The sequence below is a fragment of the Dysidea avara genome, chromosome 8 (assembly GCF_963678975.1).
Source record: "Dysidea avara chromosome 8, odDysAvar1.4, whole genome shotgun sequence".
NCBI classification, from domain to species: Eukaryota; Metazoa; Porifera; class Demospongiae; order Dictyoceratida; family Dysideidae; genus Dysidea; species Dysidea avara.
This window is the reverse complement of record NC_089279.1, coordinates 14,761,774-14,789,447: the sequence shown is the minus strand read 5'-3', so window position 1 is coordinate 14,789,447 and position 27,674 is coordinate 14,761,774. Positions and strand designations below refer to the sequence as shown.

The 27,674-nt window shown below is 36.7% G+C and overlaps 1 protein-coding gene across 1 annotated transcript in view; it reads right to left on the bottom strand.

The window, feature by feature from the left end:
- Window positions 1-27,674, bottom strand: part of LOC136263050 (uncharacterized) — a 308,373-nt gene that overhangs the window by 86,084 nt on the left and 194,615 nt on the right. The window contains exons 33-58 of the mRNA XM_066057501.1: window positions 24,068-24,279; window positions 23,881-23,993; window positions 23,695-23,824; window positions 21,166-21,343; window positions 19,520-19,854; window positions 19,271-19,346; window positions 19,102-19,211; window positions 13,256-13,336; window positions 12,936-13,201; window positions 12,730-12,877; window positions 12,624-12,676; window positions 12,303-12,564; window positions 11,591-11,784; window positions 11,385-11,539; window positions 11,023-11,075; window positions 10,863-10,979; window positions 10,679-10,809; window positions 10,458-10,620; window positions 6,455-6,712; window positions 6,032-6,397; window positions 5,746-5,973; window positions 4,931-5,274; window positions 4,774-4,872; window positions 4,565-4,718; window positions 4,410-4,517; window positions 4,274-4,363 (exon numbers count right to left, since the gene is read on the bottom strand). Coding sequence (XP_065913573.1) covers window positions 4,274-4,363; window positions 4,410-4,517; window positions 4,565-4,718; window positions 4,774-4,872; window positions 4,931-5,274; window positions 5,746-5,973; window positions 6,032-6,397; window positions 6,455-6,712; window positions 10,458-10,620; window positions 10,679-10,809; window positions 10,863-10,979; window positions 11,023-11,075; window positions 11,385-11,539; window positions 11,591-11,784; window positions 12,303-12,564; window positions 12,624-12,676; window positions 12,730-12,877; window positions 12,936-13,201; window positions 13,256-13,336; window positions 19,102-19,211; window positions 19,271-19,346; window positions 19,520-19,854; window positions 21,166-21,343; window positions 23,695-23,824; window positions 23,881-23,993; window positions 24,068-24,279 — 4,424 coding nt within the window. The remainder of the gene's footprint in view (window positions 1-4,273; window positions 4,364-4,409; window positions 4,518-4,564; window positions 4,719-4,773; window positions 4,873-4,930; window positions 5,275-5,745; window positions 5,974-6,031; window positions 6,398-6,454; window positions 6,713-10,457; window positions 10,621-10,678; window positions 10,810-10,862; window positions 10,980-11,022; window positions 11,076-11,384; window positions 11,540-11,590; window positions 11,785-12,302; window positions 12,565-12,623; window positions 12,677-12,729; window positions 12,878-12,935; window positions 13,202-13,255; window positions 13,337-19,101; window positions 19,212-19,270; window positions 19,347-19,519; window positions 19,855-21,165; window positions 21,344-23,694; window positions 23,825-23,880; window positions 23,994-24,067; window positions 24,280-27,674) is intronic.

The window sequence follows — 27,674 nt, the reverse complement described above, 5'->3', positions numbered from 1 at the left end:
AGCAGCAACACAATGTTGAGACTTGATAATTGTGTGTAATTGTGCTGATATCCATTTTTGTAGTTGTACTTGATTGTAACCTTATATGCTTGAGCTCAAGATGATGTGTTGTGATGTTGTTCCCATGATGTTAGCAGCAAGTTCCCATCCACAACTTAGACAAGTCATAACTTGGTAATTACAATAATATATTAACTGAATTAAAAAAATTGCTGTTTGTACATTGTATAAGTAGAGAAACATATTTATCAGTTTTAGCATTTCTGATATTTACTGCTTTGCTCCCTTGTTGAAATCTTCTCTTATGTCATAAACCAGACAGAAGCCTGACAAGTTACATTAGCTAATTTTGCTGGCTACAACTACCCAGTTCCCTAAATAGACTAGCAATGTAAATGTAGTATGACCATATGCTCTGGTATTGGTTACAAACTAATATCATCTGTTGCACTAGCAATATTTCACATGTCATGAAATACAGCTTTTGGGTTCACATTGTTGAATTGTAGGGATTCAGGTGGAAATTATTTTTATTTACAATATCATTTAAGAGCATACAACATATGTAACCTAATTTTAGAAAACCGTCGATATCCTCACATTTTTTCAAAATTCATTTTAGTTGTTCTTTGTTATCTACAGGGACAGAGGAATGGACTGGCTAAAGTTTCAGATTCATAAGTTAAGTAGTGTTGGAAATACAACACTACACAGTGGACGAGCAAATAAATTGATATGTACAGAAGCCATCAAGAAAAGAATCTACAGGTGCTTACATAAACCATCATAACTTACTAATACAATGGTGTACGAAATTGAATCTTGGCTCAATGTGTTTGCCACGTATTTACGAATCCACCAAGGTATAGTTTTTGCCTAAGCTTTGCTTCTGTGCTTGAGAAGAAATGCGAATTCACTGAAGAATGATCATTGGTAAATTCTTTCATCACCATAACATAAACAAACGTCTGTAACTTTGAAAACCTTTCATGTATGGAGATAAAACAAGCATTTTTGTACTCCCTAAGAACAGGTGAACATGATGATTCCTAGGATTTATTCATTGGAGGGTTAATTCACCTACCAATGAAGTGATATAAACTTGCTCAATTTTTTTTCTGGAGCTTGCATTTTTTAATCATAGTATTTAAATATGTTTTATTACAAAAGTAGTATCGTGCGTAGATTGAGATTTTACATATATACAATTAAACACAAAGATGTCTCTGTAACAGTTTCAAAACAGTAGGACTAAGAAGGCTTCTTCTAAATAGATTTAAAGATGAGTATTGAACTGATGATGATAGTGAGAAAAGATCGTCATTTAAATTTCTTATAAGCAACAACTTATTGTTGTGCAGCTTGTGCTAATCCTAAAAACCAGGTGCCATTCAGCAAGCTAACTCATCTACCATGTATTACTATTTTATTATGTAGTACATAATGCATAATTAATTTATTGCAATTCTCAGATTTAAAAATTCATGAAATTTTGTAATTCTTCAATTACGTTGCTTTGCACTGCTAAGGAAGCACTTGCTAAACAAACTGCTTTTAACAATATATCAGACACAGAAGTATCTTCTAAACTGTTTCACAGTTAAATTATGGTGTTTATTTCCTACAAATTCTCTTGACAAAGCTTCAAAGCTGCTCTTCAATTTTGTATGTCGGGGATACATACCCTTTCCAACTGGAAGGGATAGACTATTCCTGGTAGTCTCCAAGGCCTGAACTGATGTTTCTCAATTGTTAAATGCCTGAAAAACCTGAAGGGAAGGTAATTCACAAAGTCTGAGGAGAGTCACCACAGGAATGTTTTAGACCCCCAAAAAGAAACCACCTCAGAGCAAAGTTAACCTGTGCATAAGTTATATTGACTTCATTTCACTTTACTTCTTACATTAGACAATGGTATGTCAAGAATGCTTTGATATTTGCAAAGTATGCAGGGTTTTTATTCTAGTAAGACACCTGTAAACAGGTGGAACCTAGTAAGACACCTAGCCACAAACTTCAACAAACAAATTGCATACTTTGTGGAGTTCATAACAAAATTCTAGACACCACAGGCTATTGTCTAAATTACTAAGACATGCATTGCTAGGATTCTTCAGTGGATAAACACCCCAGAGGAATGATGTAATAATCACCTCGACTCCGCCTCAGTGATTATTACATCATTCCTTCAGGTTGTTTATCTGCTGAAGACTCCTAGCACTGCATGTCTTACCTATACTAAAAGCTGCTTTTACCATTTAACGATTTGCTCACGTGGGTGTGTAAGGACAAACATGGATAGATAGACAGATAGGTAGATAAATAGGTACACACACACACACGCACGCACGCACGTACGCACGCACACACGCACGCACGCATGCATACACACACACACTTTTACAAAAACAATTTCAGTAAACCAGGTGCATGTCCACAGCCGGCCTTTGGCTGACTGTGGGCGTGCCTAGTTTAATAAAAATGTGGCAATGGAGCAGTGGCAAAACTTGGACAAAACTGCTGTAGAGGTACTCGACCTTGTAAATCAAGTAACGTACGAAGTAGGTCCACAGCACTGACCTCACAGCGAGAATGCAGTGAGGGAAATGTACATTCACTCAGAACTGAGCCATTTTCTGTATTGCAGCAAGTTTTGATAAGTGAGTGGCTGCGCACCCATAACAGCAACACTACCGTATTCAACATACAGTCCTCACAAAGGATTTAAAAGCAACAGCTAGGCCTCTTGGACCCAGAAAATCTCTAACATGGTATAGTGCTCCCTTGCTCTGTCAACAGCGGATGGGCATATTTTCTATCATACAGCTCCAAGTCAATCTACAATCAAAATAGAACCCTTAAAAATCTTCAAATTATCAACCTCTTCAATGGAAAGGGAGTCCATAAATAGAGGGAAATGACACTTAACATCATGCTTCAACTATACACACAGTGAGCGACATTTAGCAGGTTCAAAATTAATGTTCCACACTCTACCCCAGGAAAAGCACTATTAAATCAGCAATTGTGACTGAATTTGACAAAACCCGGCTTCGACGCATAAAGCTTTGTTAGGAGATATGGCGATTTTAAGTAATCATTGTGTAATAACTTCCCAGTGCCTACAGCTATGCAAACAAAATTTGCACCAAGTATGCATCTATTTACTAGCTATCACTGAGTGGGTGTATACATTTCTGATACCCAAAATTAGCTCTGTTTTGGGCAGCTTTTCTCGAGCGGGTAATAATATCACAGGTGGTAGTAATAGGGTGGGAGGGTGGGCTTACTATAGGGGTATAAAATGAAGCAAGAAGACGATTGGAATCCAGAGGCCAAGTTTGGGCTCTCCATGGCCCTCAAATCACTCCATATTGACTGAGAACACTGTTGGCGAGCTCTCTGTGAAGTCTCAGCTCACTACACACCATTATCACAAAGCCATGGCCATTCAATGGCACCAATCTCCCACTCGTGGCTTTGACAGGGTCGGAAGAAAGCTGCCACAGAAACCAGACTTGCCAGTCCTGAAGGAAGTACAGTGTGGAATATGATAGTGTATTAGGCCAGCAATCCATTTCTGGTAAAAACGTAAGTTTGATTTTGTGTGTGTGGAAGCCTTGTTATGTGAAATCCGGTCACAATCATCTCTTCAGCAGCCGCTATCCAATCCTCCTTGATCTTAATCATGTTTATCCAGCACCCCTAGAACAATATGTTGATGTACTAGCCAAAAGAAAGACTGAAATTAATTGGGAAAGGATCGAATTAAGGGAAAGGCACTTGACTTTTTATCAAGGTAAGATCAAGAACCCTATGGCTAGCTGGGCAACCACTATGGGAATGTGCTCCCCTGAGACAAGCGATTGCTGAACGTAGCAGCGAAAAACTAAGGCAACAGCATAGCCAGGCCATAACACTACTATAAGGAACACTCCAAGGTGACAAATGTACAAACTGAACAATAAAGGGGACCAGACACCACTCTGAGGAACATCAGCTGTAAAGTTCCACTGTAAGATCCCGCTGTAAAGTTCCACTGTAAAGTTATGTTCCGCAATTAAACTATTCGTTTTAGCCTATTTGTTGGGACCTGAATTATGCTGGAAACACTGAATGCATTCAAGTAGACAGTAATTGTATTTAGTCAGAAAGGTAAATTGTTGTCACTACATACGCATACAGTGTACTATTGGTACATACTAAAGCTGTATACACACCAAATTTTACAAGGTACTAAAAAAAATCTATAGATTCAATTGTTATAACTCACTTTCAATTCCCTACTAGAATTATCTACTTCTTCAATCATAACCCTGATGTGATTGACAATCTGAGGTGCAGTCTCTTTCATGTTTATGACCTTATGATGACAAATCATACAGCATGCTGAAATATCATTAGCTTACCAGAACAAATATGGAATTCTGAGAAGTGTCCTTGAAAGACTGCAACTGTAACCTGAAAGATGTCTGGGAGGAAATGCTTGAAAATTTGCAAATGACCAAGTTTTCAGCCTAAACAGTTCATATAAGGTCAAACAATAATATGATATTATGTAAACCTTATCATGAATAAATGTTTCAATGCAATTCTTAGATCTTTCAAATTCCTCAGTTGTAGAATATGCAGACATAGGATACATCAGAGGTAACTGATGAATTAATGAATCAGATCGAGTGTAACAAATCAATTTAGTGGCAACTTTATTCCCAGTGCTAAGTACACAAGCACAAAAACAATAAATTTGAAACATCATAGATTTACTTTTACCATTGGTTAAGCATTTGAATGTGCTTTGAGATCAGCTCTTTTAAACTAAAATGAGACTGAAACTTTAAGTAAATTTCCAAGTAAGAAATGGGAATACTCCTACATAACAAAACAGATAATATAAATCATACAGTATATATGTAGTTTATGTGCTCACTTTCGTTTCAATATTGCTGCTTCAGGTGTCATCAATTGCATCAGTTTCTTACACATAAATCTCACCAACCATTGTGTGATCAGTGCAATTACCATACAAGTTTCAACACTAGCCCCTAATGTTTTCATGAAATCATCTGTTCCATGTTTATTAGAATCTCTACCATCAATGTTTGGTTGGACAGTACTTGTGTACACTAAGTTTAATGCTTCTACAATCCATTGTGAAACGGTTACTTGGTCACAGCTATCAATTTTCTTAGCTACACCACTAAACTGAGAGCCAGTAGCTGCTAATATATCAATAATACTATTAGCATCATGTTCTAATTCTTTTTCTGGGTTCTATGTAATGAAAAAATTAAGTTAATGCTTCTATTATAGTGCCGTAGAGTCTGATTGTTAGGGGCATACACCTAATAAAAATTTGCAAAAAAAATTGATAAATATTAAGCACATGGGCCTAATAAATAAACCTCATCATGATTATTAAAATATACCCTAAAATGTACCAATATTTTGAGTCCAGTTTTTTGTGCACTGAATCCTTCATGTGGAGCATACTACAGAAAACCACTTTACTTAGTAAGTATAGTAAAAGCACATAATAATTATTTGGCTTTGTACTTCATGATGTTTTGCACTATACATTATTAGAAAACCTCTAGTATAGCTTTGTCTCATGCTGGAGCTTTGTGTTCACATGTGCTTATCAACCATGGTCAAGTATGAGAAATGGGTATGCGTTTAACAGGTAGTATGCACTCAATATATACATACGCTTAACAACCAGACTCTAAAATATATCTAAAATACCTCCATATAGCAAAATCCACCAATTTCATGAAGACACTTTAACAGAATCTGAAACAACATTATCCTATTATTTGTGCCTGTATAATTTGTAATCATAAGAGATGATGTTGATGGCATTTCATATTTATGTCCAGGTCTTGGAATGATAGTGAGCAAAAGTGAAATAACAGTTTCATCCTTGCCACCATAAAAAGTGCTTCGCTCAAGTAGTGAGTAAAATTCTCCAACCTAAATATGAAGATATATAGATTTATAATACATTCTAAAATAACAATTTGTCACTAACTTTTTCATGAGCACTGTTCACAATTACTTTTAAACAAGGTGGAAGTTTATCAAGTGCAAGGTCCAGCAAGTTCTTATGTGATATAAAGTATTTTTCAAACCGATTCAGAAATGGAGCGGGAGTGTTCTTAATTTCTGACTCTTTGATAATCACTATACACTGAAACTTCTGGCCAACTCTGGATGGTTTGGTGAAAGCTCCAATAGCAACATTTGTGTAGAATCTAAGACCATGTTCAGGATCATCAATTTTACGGAAATTTTGGTTGAAGAGATCATAGAAACTTTCATGAATATCATCTGTTTGACTCATAATCACTGTGTGACCCTCAAGGGCTGAATGCCTGATAGCAGCTATCGTGTTAATCTGTTAAAGTACGCAACATATCCATTAGATAATACTTGGTACTAGACAAATACTAACCTTTTGAAGCTGGCTATCTCCAGGAAAATTACTGCACATAAATGTACGGGTGTTCTCAAACTCCAAGACATCAAACATGAATAAGAGTCGTGTGACTGACTCATCTTCACTGGGATCAATAATCAACTTGTAACGGACTTCATTTTGAGTATCATCTAAAGAGTTTTCAGCACTGTTCTGGTTATTGTATGGCTTATCTTGAAGACTATCACTTAGAATTTCAATAATGGTTCTCTTACTGTATAAATCAGTTTCCATCTTGATTAAAAAAATAAAATTTACATACTATTTCAGTATATACTTTAACTACCTCAAAATTTCATGTAAGACTACTCAATAGTAAAAGGTTATCTATGCAAGACACAGCTAAGCTATAAAAAGGGTGCAACCTTCAAAAGTGAAAAGTTGTGAAGCCAAAGGTGGTAACAGAATGGCTGTAACAATCTTCACACAAATAATGCTGATGAGTGGGTGAGAGACAAATATAGCACCACCAAATGCTATCACTTTAGATTCAACAACTTTTTTCTCTTAGGGATATGAAGGCCTTACCCTTTTTTACAGCTTGGCCATTGCTTTTCTGCATGAGTTTCACTGATTTGGTGTTTTAAATATCCCCTAGTATTGGAGCTTGTCTTTACCAATTTTCTCTTACAATAATGATTATGACAAGACTGAAGTTACAATAGTATTGTAGATTTTATTTGGATTGTTTCTGTAATACTCTAGAGGACTTCTAATAGAATTGATGTTGATAGATTTTTTGTTTAAACTTATAATGTTTGGCACAGCTGTTCTTCCACATCAGAGTACACAGAAGCACATACAGATATACAAGTACAAAACTGAAGAACATACAAGACATGACAAATACAAAGCAACACAATTAAATAATAAACAAATTATTATACCGAGTCTTTGTTAAAGTAACAAATTCTCCATGCTTGTGGGGTACTCAAATGGTAACTTATTCCACCAGCAAGTGACATCATGTTGAAAATATTGCTGTGAACACATATAGAATGTTCTACAACAATCTAGATTCAAGGCAAAACAGCCCAGCTGTAAAAAAAGGTGAGGCCAAGAATTGGCAGGTTGAACAATTGAATGTGTGACAGGTTCATCTTGGCAGTTGGCGGCTTGGTTGTTCATTTGATCTGCCATTACTAAGCTGCTGTCTAGTGTGAAATCCATCGACAGGCTTGGTTGTTGGGTGTTTTTCTCCATTTGGTGCTGAACCAGATTTAGGAGAAAAAACAACAATTTCTTGGATAAGAGTTGTTGTACCGCAGTAACCACAAGGCCATCTGGTTGTACAGAAGCAGTCCCTGAAAAGAATTCTAGTCGCAATTTGTTCTCACAAATGTCCTAGCCTACTACAACAAGATGTCGTTATGTGTTGATATGTAATCAGTGAAGGTGCATGGGAGGAGGCATAGTCAACTATAATGGCTAAATAGGTATTCCATGGGGTTGGCTACCTGAGAACATGGCTTTTGGCAGTAAAAATTAAAATCAACAATCTTACCACTAATTATTTTTCCCCTTACTCTTGCTGTTGTTGGTGGTAGCAACATTTTTGAAGTCCAGGTACTGGTGGATGTGAGTCAGAGGTGTCGCTTTGTACCATAACTGTTGCCACCATGGGGAATGAGCAGGTGGGTCATCAGAAAAACTGATAGCACTTTTACTGATTATGAGGGAGCTTGAAATTGGATAGTGTCAGTTGGCATAGGAGATGTCAGTGTGATGTTTGTTGGTGGGTTGCCAGCCTGATGGCTATTGAGTAAGAGTTTTACATGTCAGTCAACTCAGATGCAATGTCTGTAAGGGGTGCCTGCTGTTGCATACCTATGCTGGCCGCCACTTGCTCTTAAGTCTGATATCATTGTATGCCCCTACTGTTTGCCACTTGCTCTTCAGTTAGCTGGTGTGACATAGTCCCCTAACCAGATGCCTGGGATGGGATATCTACATTCTGAAGCTGAGACTGAAGCCATTAGCTCTGGTGGGGCTTGAGTTTCTGTGTTGGGATTTGTGGCATTACGTGAGGGTGCTGGTGGGCAGTTGGATGTTTTCGGAGTGTTCTGCTGTGTCTAGATTGTTTTTTCACACTATCAAAACGTGAGCAAAAATGTGGCTGAATACCTGCATAACTAGTTTTTGTTACCGGTTTTTGTGTGGTACAGTATGTGACATATACAGCATAGGGACTCCAGTCCCTTAGCTAGCTATATCATTGTATAAAACACAATACAGTACTTCCCTTAACACTATCACTGTGTGTAACTTAAATTTATTGTAATTTTGTAAATAATTACATTTAAGATCCAAAACGTGCTATATGTGCTATACATGACCTGCTGAGCAAAAACCAGACGTTTTTGCAAAATTCTGCTTTGCTATAAAAGCGTATTGAAATACACTAGATAAAATTACATATGTTGCATAAAAATTTATGCACATTTTATCACGTAGGTATGCACTGAAATGAAGTTCAAACCTATACCCCACTGTCCATGGGGAGTAAGAAAATCTTTGTTTCTTGTTTGTATAGCAAAGCATATGTGAATTATGGGCACATGTTTATGATGTCATAGAAATAAAATTTATTGTAGTCATCTCTTTGTAGGAATGGTCTTCTGTTTTGTCAACACAGAGGAGTACAGGGAAAGCACTACACTTTGACAGAATAGCCAGTTCATGGTGCACAGATTGAGCCATGTCCCATTTCCATAGCTTGTTTCAGTCGTGAGTTACGATTGATCATTATCATTGTTTACTATCACTGTTCATTATCACTGAGTATCACTGTTCTAGCATTAAAGCTCCAAGACCATTCATCATAAAAGGCTGACATTTTGGCTCTATGGTTAATGTAGCTCCTTGCTGTTAGAACCATAAGCTGCCAGTCTGCTTCTGTTGTGAGTCAGTTGCCACCGTCAACAGATGGTGGTTGTTTTGGTAAGGCGTGCAAGGTTTCATGGATTCTCCTATAAGTCTTATAATAGGTCCATATTCAGAACACTTTTTTCTAAACCCTACTTATTACTGCATGTTTTACTAAGATGGCGTGGAAGTAGGAATTCTTGGGGGTTCTTGTGGTCTGTGGAAGCCACAAGAGTTTCAACAGGCCCCCAGGTGAAACGCCTGCACTTTCACACCCTGAGCTAATCTCAGGATGGATAATGAAGGAAATGGAATTACCTATGTCTCCTAACTGAGACTTCCTGTGGTGCACTTATTCCCCCACACCCCCATTAGAAGTCTGAATTGAGAAATTCCAGGCTACATTGTTTTGTTGGGTTCTAAGTTAGTCCCGCATCCAGACCGCTTTGTTATTGTCTTAAAGATAATTTTTTTTTAAATTTTCAGTACCAAAGGTAGGGAGTCAGGGAGGGACAAACACCTTGCCATGCTTTTTGACACTTTTCTACGTGCCTTTTGTCCAATGCATGCACAAAAATTATTCTCCAGTTAATAATCACCCTGTTTCTAGTTATTGCCACCTCTTTCCATCCTTAATCACGAATGTTGGTTATATCAGCTGCACCCACTAGACTGGAAGTGCCTCACACCTAACCCACTACCATCAGATCAGTATCACACCATAAAAAACCCCATTGTATACAGTTGCTAAATTAACTTAGTTTAATTGGTTAAACTTCATACAACAGAAATGCCATAAAATGGAATTCGAAGAATGTGCGAAAATGACCAGTTCTTCCTCTTTGGTCACATACAGTCATTATTACACCAACTAACATTACCCCATGATGCAATAATATTATGTAACAGAAAGCTACTTAGCATTATTAACATTCATCCTTAACATCCTAAGGTTAAACATGTTATACAGATAAGTTTAATTGTTGCAGCACTACCATATACACACATAATTATAACCATGTAGGTATAGACATGTAGATGGCTACACAGCATGTGCTTGCATGTCAGTGTTGAACATTAAGAATCAACCACTAAGTTAGCAGTACGACTTTACCTGCTTTAAAAACAGTGTGCAAATATGGTCAAAATGTTTACTTCCATTAAAATTTCGTTCCAGTGATTGCAAAACTAGATGTGGTGTTATGTCACCTTTGCTCTTTCGTCTTAGGTAATTAATAAAATGAATGAAGTCTCTTAAACCAAAGAAATTATTAAAGCTGTATGATAAACACAAGATAGTAAAGCACTAGAGTACATTGTACTAGTACAACTAACCGTTTATCCTCCATAATTTGACAATATGCAGGGCAAAATTTTACAACTGTTTCTAGATCTTGCTTTAGTTTCAGTGGTGGATTTTTAGGGTTAGCACAGAGGCAGCCCATGGCTAGTGTGTCTAAATCTTCCTGTACATAGCATAGCAAATACAAGTATGCATAATGCATGCAATTAATTATACTTTAGAAGGAGTTGGCCTAAACAAACTAACAGCCCTGTTAGTTTTTGCTGCATCCAAGACATGATTTGTGATGCCAACAAAGGCTACTTCTTGTTCATCCAAATGATAATGTAGCACCTAAAAGGAATGTAAATGCTTGTAAAATTGACCGCTAACATACTTTCAGTGATTCATGACTTTCTTCAGGAAGGCCAGCTTCATCCATGAACACAACTACAATAATGAACAGTTCACAATCTTACTGCAATATTACAAGAAGACAATTAAGATAAAATGCATATTGTGTAGTACACTGAAACATACCTAATATGTGCAAGGTCATTGTACAACATGGTAAATTGCCGAACGTAAATATAGCATACATGCAAACAAAGAACTACCACTCTCCTAACAAGGTTAAAATTTCTGGCCTGAAGGTGATGATTAGGCTTTGCGACATTATTATTAAAACAAGTGTGCACAGAGTATTTGTATGGAAGGGTTGTAACACCATGCACAAATATATATAAATAGCTCACTCACCACATTGTATGGGCAATGAATAACTATGATGACTTTGCTGCCTGTCTATAGCCCATTTGAATACTGACCCAATTTCTGTTGAAGTAGTGTGTCGTGAACACTGATAATTTTGGGGATCCAAAGCTTTAAAAATGTCGGTATTGCGAAAAAATGCACTGTAAGTTTAATAGTGGAAATTGATAATTTAAACAGTTAATAATTCTTACAGTTTAGATTCAGATCCTTTAAGGTTAGATATGGTGAGGTTAAAAGAAAGGGTTTTTGATGATCCTGGAGCACCCACAATAATAAGTGGAGTATTAGTCACTGTACAGATTATTGTAGCAAACAAGTTCTCTTTTAGAGCCTCAGTCTTGGCAATACCAGTAGGCAAACTTAGTTCATCAGTGTAATAATTCACCTACAGTACATACACAGTGTACATATGTACATAACAAAATATGTTACTACTTATTTGTTTTTAGGCTTGTGCAAATTATGCCGGCATAATTTCAAGCTTAATAGGCTAACAAAAGGCTAGCAAAAGCATCAAACATTATGCCAGCATATTAAGACAAGACTTTTGATTAAAGCTCAAAGTGTGTGCCAAAAATACAGCAAAGCATGAACAACTACACATTACTACTGCATTTCATATCAAGAAAATGCGCAATATTATTATTTTTAATTTTTTAGCTTGATTATTCACATTTCATGAAAATATGATTGATATATTCTAATAGAACAGTCACTTTCTCTAATACAGCAGTCAGGGCAGGCTGCTATACTCTAACAAAACAGCCAACTCTAGAGCATAACCTTGATTTTGAAGCATAGTTTTGAGCAAAATAGGCTGGATTTTTTTAGCACTGTTTAAAAGCATAATAGGGTATTTTTAAGGCATAATTGACTTAAGCCTATTTATTTTTATAAAATTACCTCATCATTAAAAGCTGTTTCAAAATTAATACAGTAACTTTTGATCATGCCATCCAAATCTGCAATGAACATCTTTCGATAATTAGTGTCCAATCTCATGTAGTAAACCAGCCCCAATGCAACCAGTATAGCTCTATGATTCATATCAAGTGGACTTGATTTGTTTTTGATCACTGGATGTGCACATATGTTTGAGTCTACTGATAAGGCTTTATCCACGTCCTTGTCATCCACTTCCTTGTTATCCACACCCTTGTTTTGCCTGTAGACAGATTATATATGTACAGTATGGTTTACTTATATTGATACGAATATACCTACTCTGTTAATGCCTGGTATGTCTTAATTATCCAACTGTAAAATGTAAAAACTCGCTGGAAATTCAAGGCATTTAATAATGAAAACACAACATAACTTTTCTTTAAACCTGAATGTCTCTTTGGCTAACACAACTCTCAGCACGTTTTTCTGCTTCATGTTCATTGTCCATGAACATTCTAAGATGATTATGTGCAAATCTTCTTATCATTTTTTGGCATGTCACAATGAGCGTGCTGAATGTTATGTTATCTGTACTGTAATAAAACATTGATACACATGTAACTACATACATATTCAGTAGAAATAACTAACTCCTTAAAGTCTTTGTTGATCATAGTCATTTTTGCATTAATATAGTCTGCCTCTTGTCCTGCATCCAATTGTCCATAATTCCATAAAAGAAACTTTAAAGTTGGGTGTAGCTTTTGCACATAATATGATCCTTTGAACCAAGTTTCAATATTTGGACTTTCCTGGTCTTCTTGCCCTTCAATATCTTCCTGTTTAGTATGAACAGCTAAACTATCACCTCTGTGAGGGTTACAGGCTGCAACTATAAATATGTTTGATGGTAGAGGCTAAATAAATTACAATGATAAATACTTGAACAACTTGCTTCATATACTACTTACTTTTCCTTCAAAACTGTTGTCAACTATCATTTCTTTGAATAAACCCAAACAAGAAGATGTGTTGAGTTCATCCAAAAATATCTTCATGAGAAATAAACATAATGATTATATTAATGATAAAATGTACTTGCACATTTACCAAAAAGCAGGTATTATAGCCAATAGAATTTGAATATAACAAAACACCATAGCCATGATTTCAGAAATGTAGCACAGGATGTAGGGAGGGGTTTTCAAGGATTCAGCTAATCTTTAGATTTCTATTAGCAGTAGGAATCAACTACACTACTCAGTTCAGCAGCACGAAAAGTAATGGGCAACAACATGCAGTACAGCATAATGGTTTGAAAGGTAGTACATGCAGTACAGCATAATGGTTTGAAAGGTAGTAGAAAGGAGAAAAAAATCATGACTGGACTTGACCAGCCTTGATTCCGCAGCTATCCAGTTTACACTCGAATACTTACAAGGGTTTGCCAGGTGCTCAGGATGTTTTCTCCTTGTTAATTGTATCCATAGAAACTCTAGAGAGTGATTATTATCTCAAAGTACCCCACGTATGAAAACATGTAGCATTAACCATTGATGAACTACAGCATTCTAAATATTTTATATCGGAATATTTCGATACTTTCAAATAGGTGATAAGACTGGTTTTCTCAGAGATCAACACATTTAAAAAAATGTGTTTGCATTTTATCAGTCAAGCTTAAAAACATAATAATAGTAAAGACATCAATCACAAAACAACACATTAAAAGTTAAATGAACACTAAATTACACATTGATAATAAAATGTGTATTCCAGCTCGGCAAAGCTGGTAATATAACCAGACAATATCAAGATACACGGTAGTGTGTCGTGCGGCCCAAGAAGCCGGCGTGCAACACCCGTGAGTATATTGACAGGAAGGAAGAAAACGCAATTTGCGCACCTCCGTAGCTCTGTGCTGCCTTGATGAAACAAGACGATTTTTGCTGTGGACACTCCCTCCACCTTCAGCACTCCACATTCCAAATTTGAGCAAAATCGCTTCAAGCATTCCCGAGATATGCGACTTCAACAATTGGCTTAGTTTCTTCGTTTTTTTTCTTCTTCTTATTTTTCTTCCTCTTTTCGCACACTTACAAAAACTGCTATAAAACGCGACGCCATATCCGATTGCCTTGACATTTGGCACACTGAAGCGGGGTATAAAGGCGCATCTCTGTACCAACTTTGGCTAGGATACGATAAACAGGAAAAGAGTTATGATCGATTATTCACGAAAAATAACACCAATATGTTGTCACGCCTACAGGGTAAGCCGCGTATGGGAAGAAGCTGAAAATCGGTGGGTGAATAGGTTAACTATTGAACCTCAAACCTTTTGTGGTTTGAAAGAAATCGAGCTAAAAACCAGGAAGATACAACGAACAAACCAACAGTGTGTAACAATTATGCAATCGAGATTAGCTAATAAAAAACGATTACTTGCCACGCCTACCAGATAAACCGCTTGGGGTAACGCTTTGAAAACCGCTGTATAGATGGAGTAATCATCTTAGAAAAGCTCTTCAATGGTATAGAAGAATCAGACTTAAAGCCACGGAGTTATAACACGAAATCCAGCTTGGTGCAGCAAGTGCGAGATCGAGATACTCTAATAGAGCAGTCATCCTAATAGAGCAGTCACCCTGAAGAGAATTCAAGAGATCAGCTAGAAACAGGTAACCTGTATAGAGATCAGCTACAAACAATTCACCCTCTAGAGTGATCAGCTACAAACAATTCACCCTGTAGAGAGATCAGCTAGAAGAAGTTACCTTGTAGGGAGTTCATGCAACTATGGAAAGAGATAGTTCAGCTAGAAGAAATCACCTTGTAGAGTTCAGCTACAAAGAAACTACCATGTAGAGAGTTCAACTACAAACAAATCGCCCTGTACAGAGATCAATAGAAGAAGTTACCTTGTAGATAGTTCAGTTACAAAGAAACCACCACGTAGAGAGTTCAGCTACAAACTAGTGACCTTGTAGAGACATCAGTTACCTTGTAGAGAGTTAAGCTACAAAGAAACCATCATGTAGAGAGTTCAGCTGCAAACAAATCACTTGTAGAGAGTTCAGCTACAAACAAATCACCCTGTAGAAAGATCAGCTAGAAGAAGTCACCTTGTGGAGAGTTCAGCTACAAAGAAACCATCATGTAGAGAGTTCAGCTGCAAACAAATCACCTGTAGAGAGTTCAGCTACAAACAAATCACCCTGTAGAGAGATCAGCTAGAAGGAGTCACCTTGTAGAGAGTTCAGTTACAAAGAAACCATCATGTAGAGAGTTCAGCTACAAACAAATCTCCCTGTAGAGAGATCAGCTAGAAGAAGTTTCCTTGTAGAGAGTTCAGCTACAAACAAATCACCCTCTAGAAAGATCAGCTAGAAGAAGTCACCTTGTAGAGAGTTCAGTTACAAAGAAACCACCACGTAGAGAGTTCAGCTACAAACTAGTGACCTTGTAGAGACATCAGTTACCTTGTAGAGAGTTCAGCTACAAAGAAACCATCATGTAGAGAGTTCAGCTGCAAACAAATCACCTGTAGAGAGTTCAGCTAGAAACAAATCTCCCTGTAGAGAGATCAGCTAGAATAAGTTTCCTTGTAGAGAGTTCAGCTATAAACAAATCACCCTGTAGAAAGATCAGCTAGAAGAAGTTACCTTGTGGAGAGTTCAGCTATAAAGAAACCATCATGTAGAGAGTTCAGCTGCAAACAAATCAACTGTAGAGAGTTCAGCTAGAAACAAATCTCCCTGTAGAGAGATCAGCTAGAAGATATTACCTTGTAGAGAGTTCAGCTACAAAGAAACCACCATGTAGGGAGTTCAGCTGCAAAGAAATCACCCTGTAGAAAATTCAGCTACAAACAAATCACCCAGTAGAGAGATCAGCTAAAAGAAGTTACCTTGTAGATAGTTCAGCTACAAACAAATCACCCTGTAGATAGATCAGCTAGAAGAAGTTATCTTGTAGATTATTCAGCTACAAACATTCACCCTGTAGAGAGAGCAGCAAGAAGAAGTCACCTTGTAGAGTGTTCAGTTACAAAGAAACCACCATGGAGAGTTCTATGATAAATATATGTATTATATATATAATTTGTACATTTACTGATAAAATCAGAAATATTTAAAGTACAACTGCTTCACCTTTTCTTCTTCCTGTAGTAAAGAAAAAAAGACAGGTTAAAAAAGTCCCAAAGCTGGCCATAGGCCGGCTTTGGGGTATACAAATACAAAAAGAAATGAAATCTAATCCAAAACAGCCAAGCTGTAAAAAAACAGTGCGGCCCTCAAAAAGGCTATGGTGAAAAAAGATGTGAAATCCAAGGTGGCGGCCAAGAAATGGCTGTGATGGTAGGTTAATGGTAAAAATTTTAATAACGGCAATTTAGATTAATTTTCTTGCCAAGACCAAGTGGCACAAAAATTCACTTGAATTGTCGTTATTAAAATTTTTACCATTAACCTACCATCACAGCCATTTCTTGGCCGCCACCTTGGATTTCACATCTTTTTTCACCATAGCCTTTTTGAGGGCCGCACTGTTTTTTTACAGCTTGGCTGTTTTGGATTAGATACTTTATGCACCATTGCAGCTGAAAGAGTAAAGAGTGATAAAAGAAGCAATAAGCCACATTAAGCAGACTATTGTCAGTTACTAAAAGGCATTCTTATGCTATGCATGTGGTTCAGTGCAATTTTTGAAGTTATGTGTGTTATGATCTGATTATAGGCATTTCAACACTTTTAGTAGAAATACGCATAAGTTTAGTTTAATTAATGCCATTAATGTGTCAACTTATGTTCAATCCAAGTTAAATACATAGTACGTATATTTACAAATTATTAATTTAAGAAAGAAATAGGGATACAAGCAACAAAAAATTGTGAAACAGCAGTACTACAGCATAGTTTGGTGGGAAAATCTTACTTTGGCATTGACCATGACAATTGCAATTGTAGGAATTTTCTCGCAGAGCTAATGCTGTAATACCATCATTCATGTCTTGTTTCACTTCAATTCCTACATCATTTTTAAACCAGGTGGGTGTGCACCTGGTTTACTGAAATTGTTTTTGTAAAAGAGTGTGTGTGTGTGTGTGTGTGTGTGTGTGTGTGTGTGTGTGTGTGTGTGTGTGTGTGTGTGTGTGTGTGTGTGTGTGTGTGTGTGTGTGTGTGTGTGTGTGTGTGTGTGTGTGTGTGTGTGTGTGTGTGTGTGTGTGTGTGTGTGTGTGTGTGTGTGTGTGTGTGTGTACCTATCTACCTATCTACTCATGTTTGTCCGTACGCACCCACATCAGCAAAATCGTTAAGTAATGGTAAAAAATAAGAAGTAAAAGTGAAATGAAGTCTGTATTAAACTTCTGCACAGGTGTACTTTGCTCTGAGATGGTTTCTTTTTGGCAGACTGAAATACGGGTGTGGCAACTTTCCTCAGACTACCTTCCCCTTGAGGTTTTCAGGCGTTTAGCAACTGAAAAACAACGGTGCAGGCCTCGTACACTACTAGGAATAGCATATCACTTCAAGTTGAAAGGGGGTGTATCCCTTACGTACGCAAACGAAAATGAAGAGCAGCTTTGAGGCTTTGTCAAGAAAATTTGTGGGAAAAACACGTTAGTTACACTATAAAACACTTTAGAAGATACTTCTGTGCATAATATGTTGGTAAAAGTGGTTTGTGTAACAAACGCTTCCTTAACAGTGCATAGCAACGTAATTGAACGAATTATGAAAATTTCATGAACTATGAAATACGAGAATTAGCTAATAATATTATTGCACAACCCTATTGTAAAATAGTAATACATAGATGGTTAATTCATAGTAGCATATACTGTCTATAGTTAATTCCAGATGAGTTTAGCTAGCTGCATGGCACCAGGTTTTTAGAAGTAGCACAACATCAACTTGTTTAAATTAAATAGTTTGTAAATATACTAGTATGTTTAGCTTTTTTGTTATTGCATACAGCTATACATGTGTGCCTGTTCTATTAGAGTGACTGCTGGAGTGTGCGTGGTCACTATTTCTTATTTTTACTGCACTATCATTATAAGTACAGCTAGATCAATAAGGTATTAGGTTATTGTGTTCAAATAAACAGATTGTTTAGAGGTATGATCTTCATACTCAATATTAGTCTACTGTAATGGGCATGGTATCCTACTCATCGTGAAGTTACTGGTACCTACTGTGTGCCTAGTACTGTTACAGTAGTGTAAGCACTTTAAATATAGTTTTGTGGAATCTAAATAAGCTGCTCAAGGAAAGTATTGGTATGGGAAATTAATACATTGACATGGTTCTATTGCATGAAGAAAACAATGACTAGCCTGATTGAAGATCAAAGGAAAGACAAGAAATGCACAAAGGGTCCACACTTGTTGGAACCACAAAATGTACATGCTACTGGTGAGTTTGCTATTGTGTTGTAAAATGGTGGCCATGTGCTGCTTCATTTGCACATGCTGCTTCATTTGGCCCCCAGCCTTGCAACTGTGATCAGGCAGGATGGCAGTCTGGCTGACCAAAATTTGAGTTTTGGTGATTCTATAACCGGCTGCCTGTACTTGTTTTTAATGCTGTAGTTGATGTTAGATGGACTAATATTGTTCCATAACGATGATTTTCATGTGTAAGTTGTCTCTAGGATGATTTTTAAAGATGGCATTTTGGGTGGCCCTTATCACTTTAGGGGATTTCTATGTAAACAGTACTACAATATTGTTTGACATATACGTACCTAACTAAATACATGCTACTGTATATACATACAAATAATATACATTATTACAAAGAGCACTTACAGTCACCACTGGTGATTCTTTAAACTTCTTTGCTGCATGTAATTCTTTCAGACGCACAGCCCAATTTAAAATTGGGATTAAAAAGTCCTTAATGTTCTTTGGGGTTAATGCTAAATATGATAATAACAACAATAATCCAGGATACATGTTAAAATACAGCAACCCACACCTGCATGGACATTGAGTTTGTAGAATGAAGGGGTCAAATTACTGTTTAGTAGACTGCACAACATTTTAGCAGTAGCCTACATGTGAACAAAGAACAGTGACTTTTTGAATACAAATTATAAAGACACATGTCCAAATAGTAACAAAATGTAGAAAACATTTAATATTTTAATGATTAAATACCCATACGTAAAAAGTAGTAGGTTTGTAACAGTAGAGGAAGTAAAGTCTTTTATACTATATAACTCACTTGTGGTGATGAAGCTCTGCTTGCTTCATCAACTACTTCAGCAACAATTGAAGCATTCTCAACTCCAACATAAAACGGTGTAGGCTGGAGTTTTCTAGAAGGAGTTTTACAGTCTACTTCAATCAGTTCCCAAATTGGTTCATCTTTTATCTTCCTCACAAGCATTTTATTAATGAATTCATAATATGGCATGTGATCAGAATGATTCATTTCCATTAAGGGGATCAAATCTTCTCTATTTAAATGTCTTTTACGAGTATCAGAGTGCTTGTCAACATGCCAACCATCAAGACTTAGTTCTAGTAAGTCACTCGTAAGTTTTCTGTCATCAAGCTCTAAACAATAGTGCATATAACAGTGGTTAGCACACAACTTGTACAATCCTTCTCTTAAGTATGAAGTACACTGTCTACAAATAAGTAAATGCAGCATCACATCTAACTACTTGAAGATGTTCTGTTCAGATAAATTTTATGTACACACTGAAAATTGCCATAATTTTTATACCAAAAACAACCAATTGCTTCACAATTTTTAACTTGGGAATGATTTGGTTTGTATGCAAGTATAGGTGTAAATTAGTACATCTATATCAAAGGTGGTAGCTAAGAAATTACTGCAATGATATTATTGTCAATAAGCCTTATAACAACGGAAGTCTTTAAGAAAAGGTTATAATAATGTTAATACACCTGTGGGAATAGCTCGTTTTGCTCAAGGGCTAATGAATTTAGAATTTACTAAAGTATGATCATGCAGTATCTGGTATCATGCTTTTGAAGTGATATTGAAAACCTTTGCAGAAACTTTGATTGTAAATCTCTTATTAGAACAAAATTGTTATAATTATGCAGATTCTAAGCATCACAATGGCATGTGGTTTGTGAAGATATACAGCGTGGTACAATAGAAGGGAGTGATGTTACATACCACTGCAGAACACTCTGCTGATTTTAATTTTTTTACCATGCCCAGTGAAGAAAAGTTTGTTACTATATTTTCAACTGGAAATGATGTTTTAGTTGTGGATTTATATCGCTGATTCCATCAGTGTTTAGCAATTATTCCAAATGTTACAGTACTACGTTTCATCACCATATTAGTAACTTAACAATTCTCTCTGGAAAAATACTTTATTTCAACAGATTTTAAAGCTTGCTATATCATTACCAGTCAACACAAATTTGAATCTTCCTTGATCCCAACAAAGTTTATCTTTTAGGCATCGCTTTAAATTTATACAATTGTCTTTAAGTTTTGATTCGATTAAAATGTTAAGTAAGACTTTCAGTTATAAATTGCTAAATCTAGTTGTTTTGTTAGACAGGAAGGTTATTTATTAGCTGGCAAGATGCTTAGTAACTATTGTAACAGAATGATTTTGCTGGCTATCCTATTAGATATAGAGTCGGTGACTGTATGCTGTAGTTGTTTAGACATTGGCCTGTGTAATTGGAGTCTTGTTAAGAATCCACAAAATACCAAAGCAATTTACTGAGCTTGTCAAAGTGGAAAGCTAGATCATCTGTGTACAGGTGCATTACCAAGAAAATCTAGTATACCTTGCAAATGTTAAAGAATTATCTTTATGCCACTGTCTGGCATCCTTAATACATAAATGCAGCAAAATTAACACAAAACCATACCGAAAGCTTTATCAAGCAATATCTCTATAATTCCTTTTTTCGCAGTCCTGCATTCATCAATTAAAGTGTGATTCCACAATTTTGAAAGCATGTTAATTAGTGCAGTCTTCCCCACACCAGTTTCTCCCTCAATGATTACTGGTATACCACACTGACGACGCTCATGAATATTTAACATCTGGATAAATGAAAATATGCAAAATATTTCTCTAATACAAAAAATGAATGAAAATGCAGTATTTCTTGTATAATTTCACTACCACAGACATAGTATTTATGAAACAGGTAGTTTGCATGTAAATATTATATGAGGCAACCCACATACCGATTCCATGGTTATAGCCAGTTAAAAATTCACTTTGTTTAAATTCCAAGGTGGGTTTGTGTGTTTCTGCATGTGATTATTTAATTAATTATTAATGATAGTGATTTTTAATGGAAAATGCTATACCTATGCTGTAATAATTGTTGTTACCAGGGGTTTCAGAGTAAAAGTGAAAGTGATGAGACTCAGTCTTGGGAGGCATGCATGCCAACCTCCCCCCCCCCCCCCCCATGAAATTGCATATTTTGAGATGGACTGCTATTTGGAGGCATTTTTAGGTAACACTGTGTGCAAGGTGCTAGTTTAATAATAGTTATCTGACAAGTGTTCATGGTATAGCTGTAAAATGATATAGTTCAGGACACTGCCAATAGGTACCTCTACAATACTGTTTAACTCTCAAAACTTATTTGAGTTTATTACTTACAAAATACATTATAAGGAATGTTTCCAATATAGCTACAAAGAGAAACAGAGCGAAAGTTAAATATAACTAGTAAACAAAAAAATTTGGAATTTTTAACTAGAGTAGGGACTATAGCACATCAATAAAAAGTACTAAAACAAGCTGTAGTAGTGCACAATAATAAATCACAATACAACAATAAGAAGTGTTATATCCCTACTGTGCATTTCCATTATCTCGAGCACAGTAGGGTATAACACTTCTTATTGTTTACTGTGATTTAATATTGTGCACTACTCCAGCTTATTTTAGTACTTTTATTGATGTGCTATGGTCCCTGCTCTAGTTGAAAATTTCAAATTTTTCTGTGTACTTGTTTGTTAACTTATTTGTAAATAATTATTATGACTGGTGAACTCACGCATACCGCATCTGGAAATGGCACTGCATGCCCCGTTATCAATTATCGTCTGAAAAGTGAAGTATCCATTACGCTTCGTTGTCAGCTATGTTCAACCCGTTACAGAGCATTTCGGATCATGAACTGTTCGAAAAGCACCTCTGCAATCCATGCACACCAAAAGAAGATGCTGCGCACCCCAGTTATATCAATTATTGTCTGAAAAATGAAGTATTCATGATTCGTTGTCACCTATGTTCGACCCATTACACAGAGTATGAATAAAGAACTGTTCGAAAAGCACCTCTGCAATCAAAATAGCCATTATGAAAATACAGACGATTTCTGTTACAAAGGGAAGCTATCACGTGCTATCACCAAATCGACACTTTTCGCTGTCAGAAAAGATGATGGGACACAAAGGAGGCCACTGGTACGTCCATTAGGAATGAATTGTACGTACTGCAGTATGCCAAAAGGTACCTGTCAGGCCGAAGTGATGTCAAACAGTGAAAAAATCAAGCCCATAGCCTTAGCCATTATCGAGTTATGCTTGTCTGAAGGCATCAGTCAGTCAGTCAGTCAGTAGAAAATTTAGTTAAATAAATTATTTTAAAATTCCGTAACAACTTGTTGAAAGCATTCTGGGTCAATCCGAAAGCTTGTTTGGGCTTAGTTTTACCTAACCAATACTGGCTCATCGTCATCAGGGAAAATTTAAGCTGGTTTTTGGGTGATGTTATTTCGTGGGCCATGCCTACTCCTTTGTGGTCCCTAATATACAGTACGATGATAATTAATTTTTAGAGGTACTTAACACAGACTAAGTCCCATGAAGCTGTGCTGAGTGAAGACAGGTTAGATAAGTGTTGTTTCTGTCAATTATTGCCATTAACTAAATACTATAAGTATAGCATGTTCACCACTTTTGGTTGTGACTTCATCAAGTTATGGTGAGAAAAGGTGGTGAGGCTCTGGCCTCACTGGTTACAACTACTCTGATGCCCTTGGTTGTTACTCAAGTAAAAATTAGTTTACTTGGGGACCAAAGAAACAAAGAGTAGTGAAACAAGGGAAGTTGTCTACACCTGAGGATATACTAGTGGACATTTAACCCTATTTCAGTCTATACTCAGGCATGGGATTAATTATTAGCAAATGTATATTAAAAGTTTTACACCAAAAGCAGTCTGTTTGAGGAAAAGGGATACTGCAAGAACAAAGTAAGGAGATGCAATTATTATAATCTTATTATGGTAGGTACTGTATTAGCAGTATATTGTTAAAACACATGCTGCTGTGCATGGCTTGTTTGAAAATCTAGATATAAGGTATTTGTATAACTCTAAACCTTCATAAAGTGGGCATATGTTTTTTACATTTGATGTACTACCATACTTTCATAGTATAATCCAGTGTGAGGACATATTGTGACTCATCAATGTCTTGTAACTTTCCATCTTCTTCAAGTAAAATGCCGAGAGCAGATGAAAGATAAAAATCCAACTTTTGTCGCTCAAAAATTTGTCTAAAAGTAACAAAATATTACATACAATACCTATATCTAACTAAAGAATCACATACTTAATAGAAGGAATCTTTATTCCAAGTAGATTAAACTTCTTCACTTTGTCTTGATCAAGATTGTGAGGATTTAGTGTTATGAATTGAATGCTATTATCTGCTCCATAAAGTAGCTGTAAAGTTTTAGAAAGGTTATTATACTTATGTGTGTATGTACATTACCCAATATAAAGATGAAAGTAAATACCTGTTGATGTGCTTGAGTTGACCAGTTTTGTCTAACATCAATTTTGCAAAATTCAGAAACTTCTTGCAGCATTGTCTCCATCAACACCTCACCAAGTTTTGAGGTATTTGAATAATAGTAGCCACCCATTTTTTTCAATATTTTATCCTTAATCAACTTTTTAACTTCATCCTCATCATTTGGAATCTCAGACTGCTCTATGCGTCCATAGCCTATATGTCAGGAATATAATGTATAATATTTCTGCCATTACAATGTAATAGGTATGCAGATGCATTTTTGATTCATGCAGAATTACATGATAGTAACACATAAGTGTATCATGTGGCCAAGAAAGCCAGCGCTCCACGCCACAAGTATATTTACAGGAAGTAACAAAAGGCGCTTTTCATGCATACGTAGCTCCGTGCTCCCTTATCAAATTGAGATCAATTGTTTACTGCAAACTCCCTCCACTTTCAACACTTCACATACCTAACACAATCGTGAAATATGAGCCTCCTAATTCTTCATGTTTTCAGGGCTCGGGGGCTTAGATTATTGTTTTCGCACAATTTACAAAACCATTATAAAATGCAAACGCACAGTTTAAATTGATTTTCTTGAGCTTTGGTACACTATTTGGCACAATCATGTACCAAGTTTGGTGCAAATCTGATAAATAGTCATAGAGCTATAAATGATTATTTGTATTCTCTCATGATTTAGCCAACTTTCTGGGAATGTAAATGGCTTGCAGCATGACCTAGTCTACACTACCTGCTACAGTTTAATTGTGACTTAATGCCTCCTTTATTTAGGCTTACTATAAGGATGCACCAGATGGCTAAGGCTGTGTGCTGCTTTGTACATTAATTTAACTTAGTGATACTGGTCACTTCGTATCACTGAACATGCTAAGCTACAGTAATAAGGTTTTCAGCATTACTGAGCTCTGTGCTATCTATATTTCATTTAGACAACAAAAGTTACCCTGTTCACACCTGGGAACTGTACCACCATTTTTTGCAGCACCTGATGCCACTTCTGCTGACAATGTAATTCCTACCAATGCTAAAATCGGTTTGTGTTCAGAGCCTTTGTTTCTTGTTAATAACTCTTGTTACATAAGCCAGCTGACCACACATTTACTAGCAATGCGAAGCCCCCTTAAATGCCAGAACTAATAGTAAAAAAAGCACTTTGATACGGGCAAGAACAAGTGAGTTATGAGGCTGCAAAAAATATCCCATACAGTAAGTATGGACGATTCAGGTGTTCAATACATTTTTCATGAAAACGTGCTTGTTCCAGTACAAAACCATTAGGAGTAAACACATGTTCACCTCTTTGATATTACCGTTTTTGGTGGGGGCTCAGGTGAACGCATACTGGCTATAGCTATGTAACAAACAGTTAACTTTTATATTTATATTCCACATGCATTAGAATAGAGTCTGGGTAGCGGAGCGGTATATACCGGCCATCAATATGAATCATCACAATAGCACTTGCCAGCCTCCTTTCCCTTCCCATCCCTTTAGGTACAATGATCAGCCAACAATGATACCCATCCAAAATAGGCATGCAATAATACCCACTGAGTTTACAAATGATGAAGAATTCACTGAGTTTCTATTTACATATAGTAACAATACTTGCTTGTATGTATGTGCAAATAATTATGCCTTTCTATTGCAGGGTAAACTCAGCCTAGCATGCCTCCTTTTGCCAGAATATAACTTGCCTGTTATTTATATAATAACCATATCATTCACAACCACATAGAGTACAAATTTAGTAATCATGTATGTGTGTGAGTTTTTACAGTGTAATTGTTATTGTTATTATTGTTATTAGTGCTTTACAGTGACCAGCACTGAAGGTCTGACAGCAACATGTGCTGCAGCCTTAGGATTACCTAACCTAATTTCAAGGACTTAGACTTAGTGACTTATAGTTGAAAAGGCATAACAGAAAAGGGGCCAAAGTAAGGAAAAAAAATCCCTCCAACCCCAGGATTCGAACTGCAGGTCACCCAATGTCTAGTCGGGGCCACACTCAGTCTCCTCCGGGAGGGATGTAATACAAAATAATATGGTCACACATTAAGGAGACTTAATTCATCAGTACAGGGTAATCACAAATGGGATAATCAGAAACTCACATCAAGGTTCACATACACCCTCTTTCTACAACAGCTTACTTGGGTAAAAGGTTCCACCCTCTTTTGGTGGTGCCCCTTTCTGTGGCTTGAGTATGAAGAACTTGGTGGTGTGAAAACAATCCCGACACCAAATTCTTCCTTATACCCAAGTACCTGTTATCTCAAATTAAAGCCCATTTTTCACATTGGCCTCGAGTAGAGTTGGAGATTTATCCCAAAAGGCAGTTGAGATCCTGTACAGATACCAAACTACCCCCACAATCATTAGCTTGTGGGAGGAGAAGAGTACTCAGAGTAACAGAGAACTGATAATTAACCAGGCAGGAGATAAACAAGTTAGTGACCAGCATTAAATGAAGTTTAAAGATATAAAACATAGTTAATGGTGGGAGCAAACACCACACACACACCTTTGCTAGCTAAAGGAGAGCATTATCTAGAAAGAGTATTATTTGGAGTAACAACGCATACGCAGCAAGTAACATACAGTCAGTCCATCACCTACTCAAGAATGTTACCCATATCTCCCCCACCACTTCACTAGCTAGGTAATATGGCTGTAGAGGTATAAGCACATAGCTGCAAGTACACAATTTGTTTCAGCAGCCTATGGGTTGCCTTAAGCATGCAGACAGATTTGTTCCCATGCTTGTTTAAATTCACCAGACAGATTACCTCACAAGGCAGACGTTCAATCGCATACTAAAAATGCATTGAATTACATAGTCTTGTACATGTGTGTGAATATACTGAATGAGTAAACACTATGCAGGGGATCAAGACACACGATAGTGTGTCGTGCGGCCCAAGAAGCCGGCGTGCCACACAGTGAGTATATTAACAGGAAGAAAGAAAACGCAATTTTCACACCTATGTAGCTCTGTGATCCCTTATCCGATTGGAACCAAATTTCCTAGAGACGTGCCGCCCAGTTAGGGGAGTCTACATACCAAATTTGAAGAAAATCGCTCCAGCCATTTCCGAGATACGAGCGAACAAAAGTTCGTTTTAATTTCTTCGTTTTTTTCTTCTTCTTCTTCATCTTCATTTCGCACACTTCGCAAAATTCGCCATAAAACACGAATGCGTGCTCGGATTGGGCTGAAATTTGGCACACATAAAGGGCTCATTAAGGCGGATCTCCGTACCAACTTTGGTAGGAATCCGATGAACATTCACGGAGTTATGACCGATTATTTGCGTACAATAAGGTCGAAGGTCTGTCACGCCTACAGGGTAAACTCCTAGGAGGAATCAGTTGAAAATTGATATGTAGATGGAGCAGCCATCGTAGGAGTGCCTTTTTGTGGTTTGAAAGGAATCGAGATAAAGACCATGGAGATATGACACAAAACCCAACCTGTGTCAAAATTACGCGATCGATTTTTATCAATAAAAAAATTATTAGTTTTCGTGTCTACCAGACAAACCGCTTAGAGCAACGAGCTGAAAATCTGTATG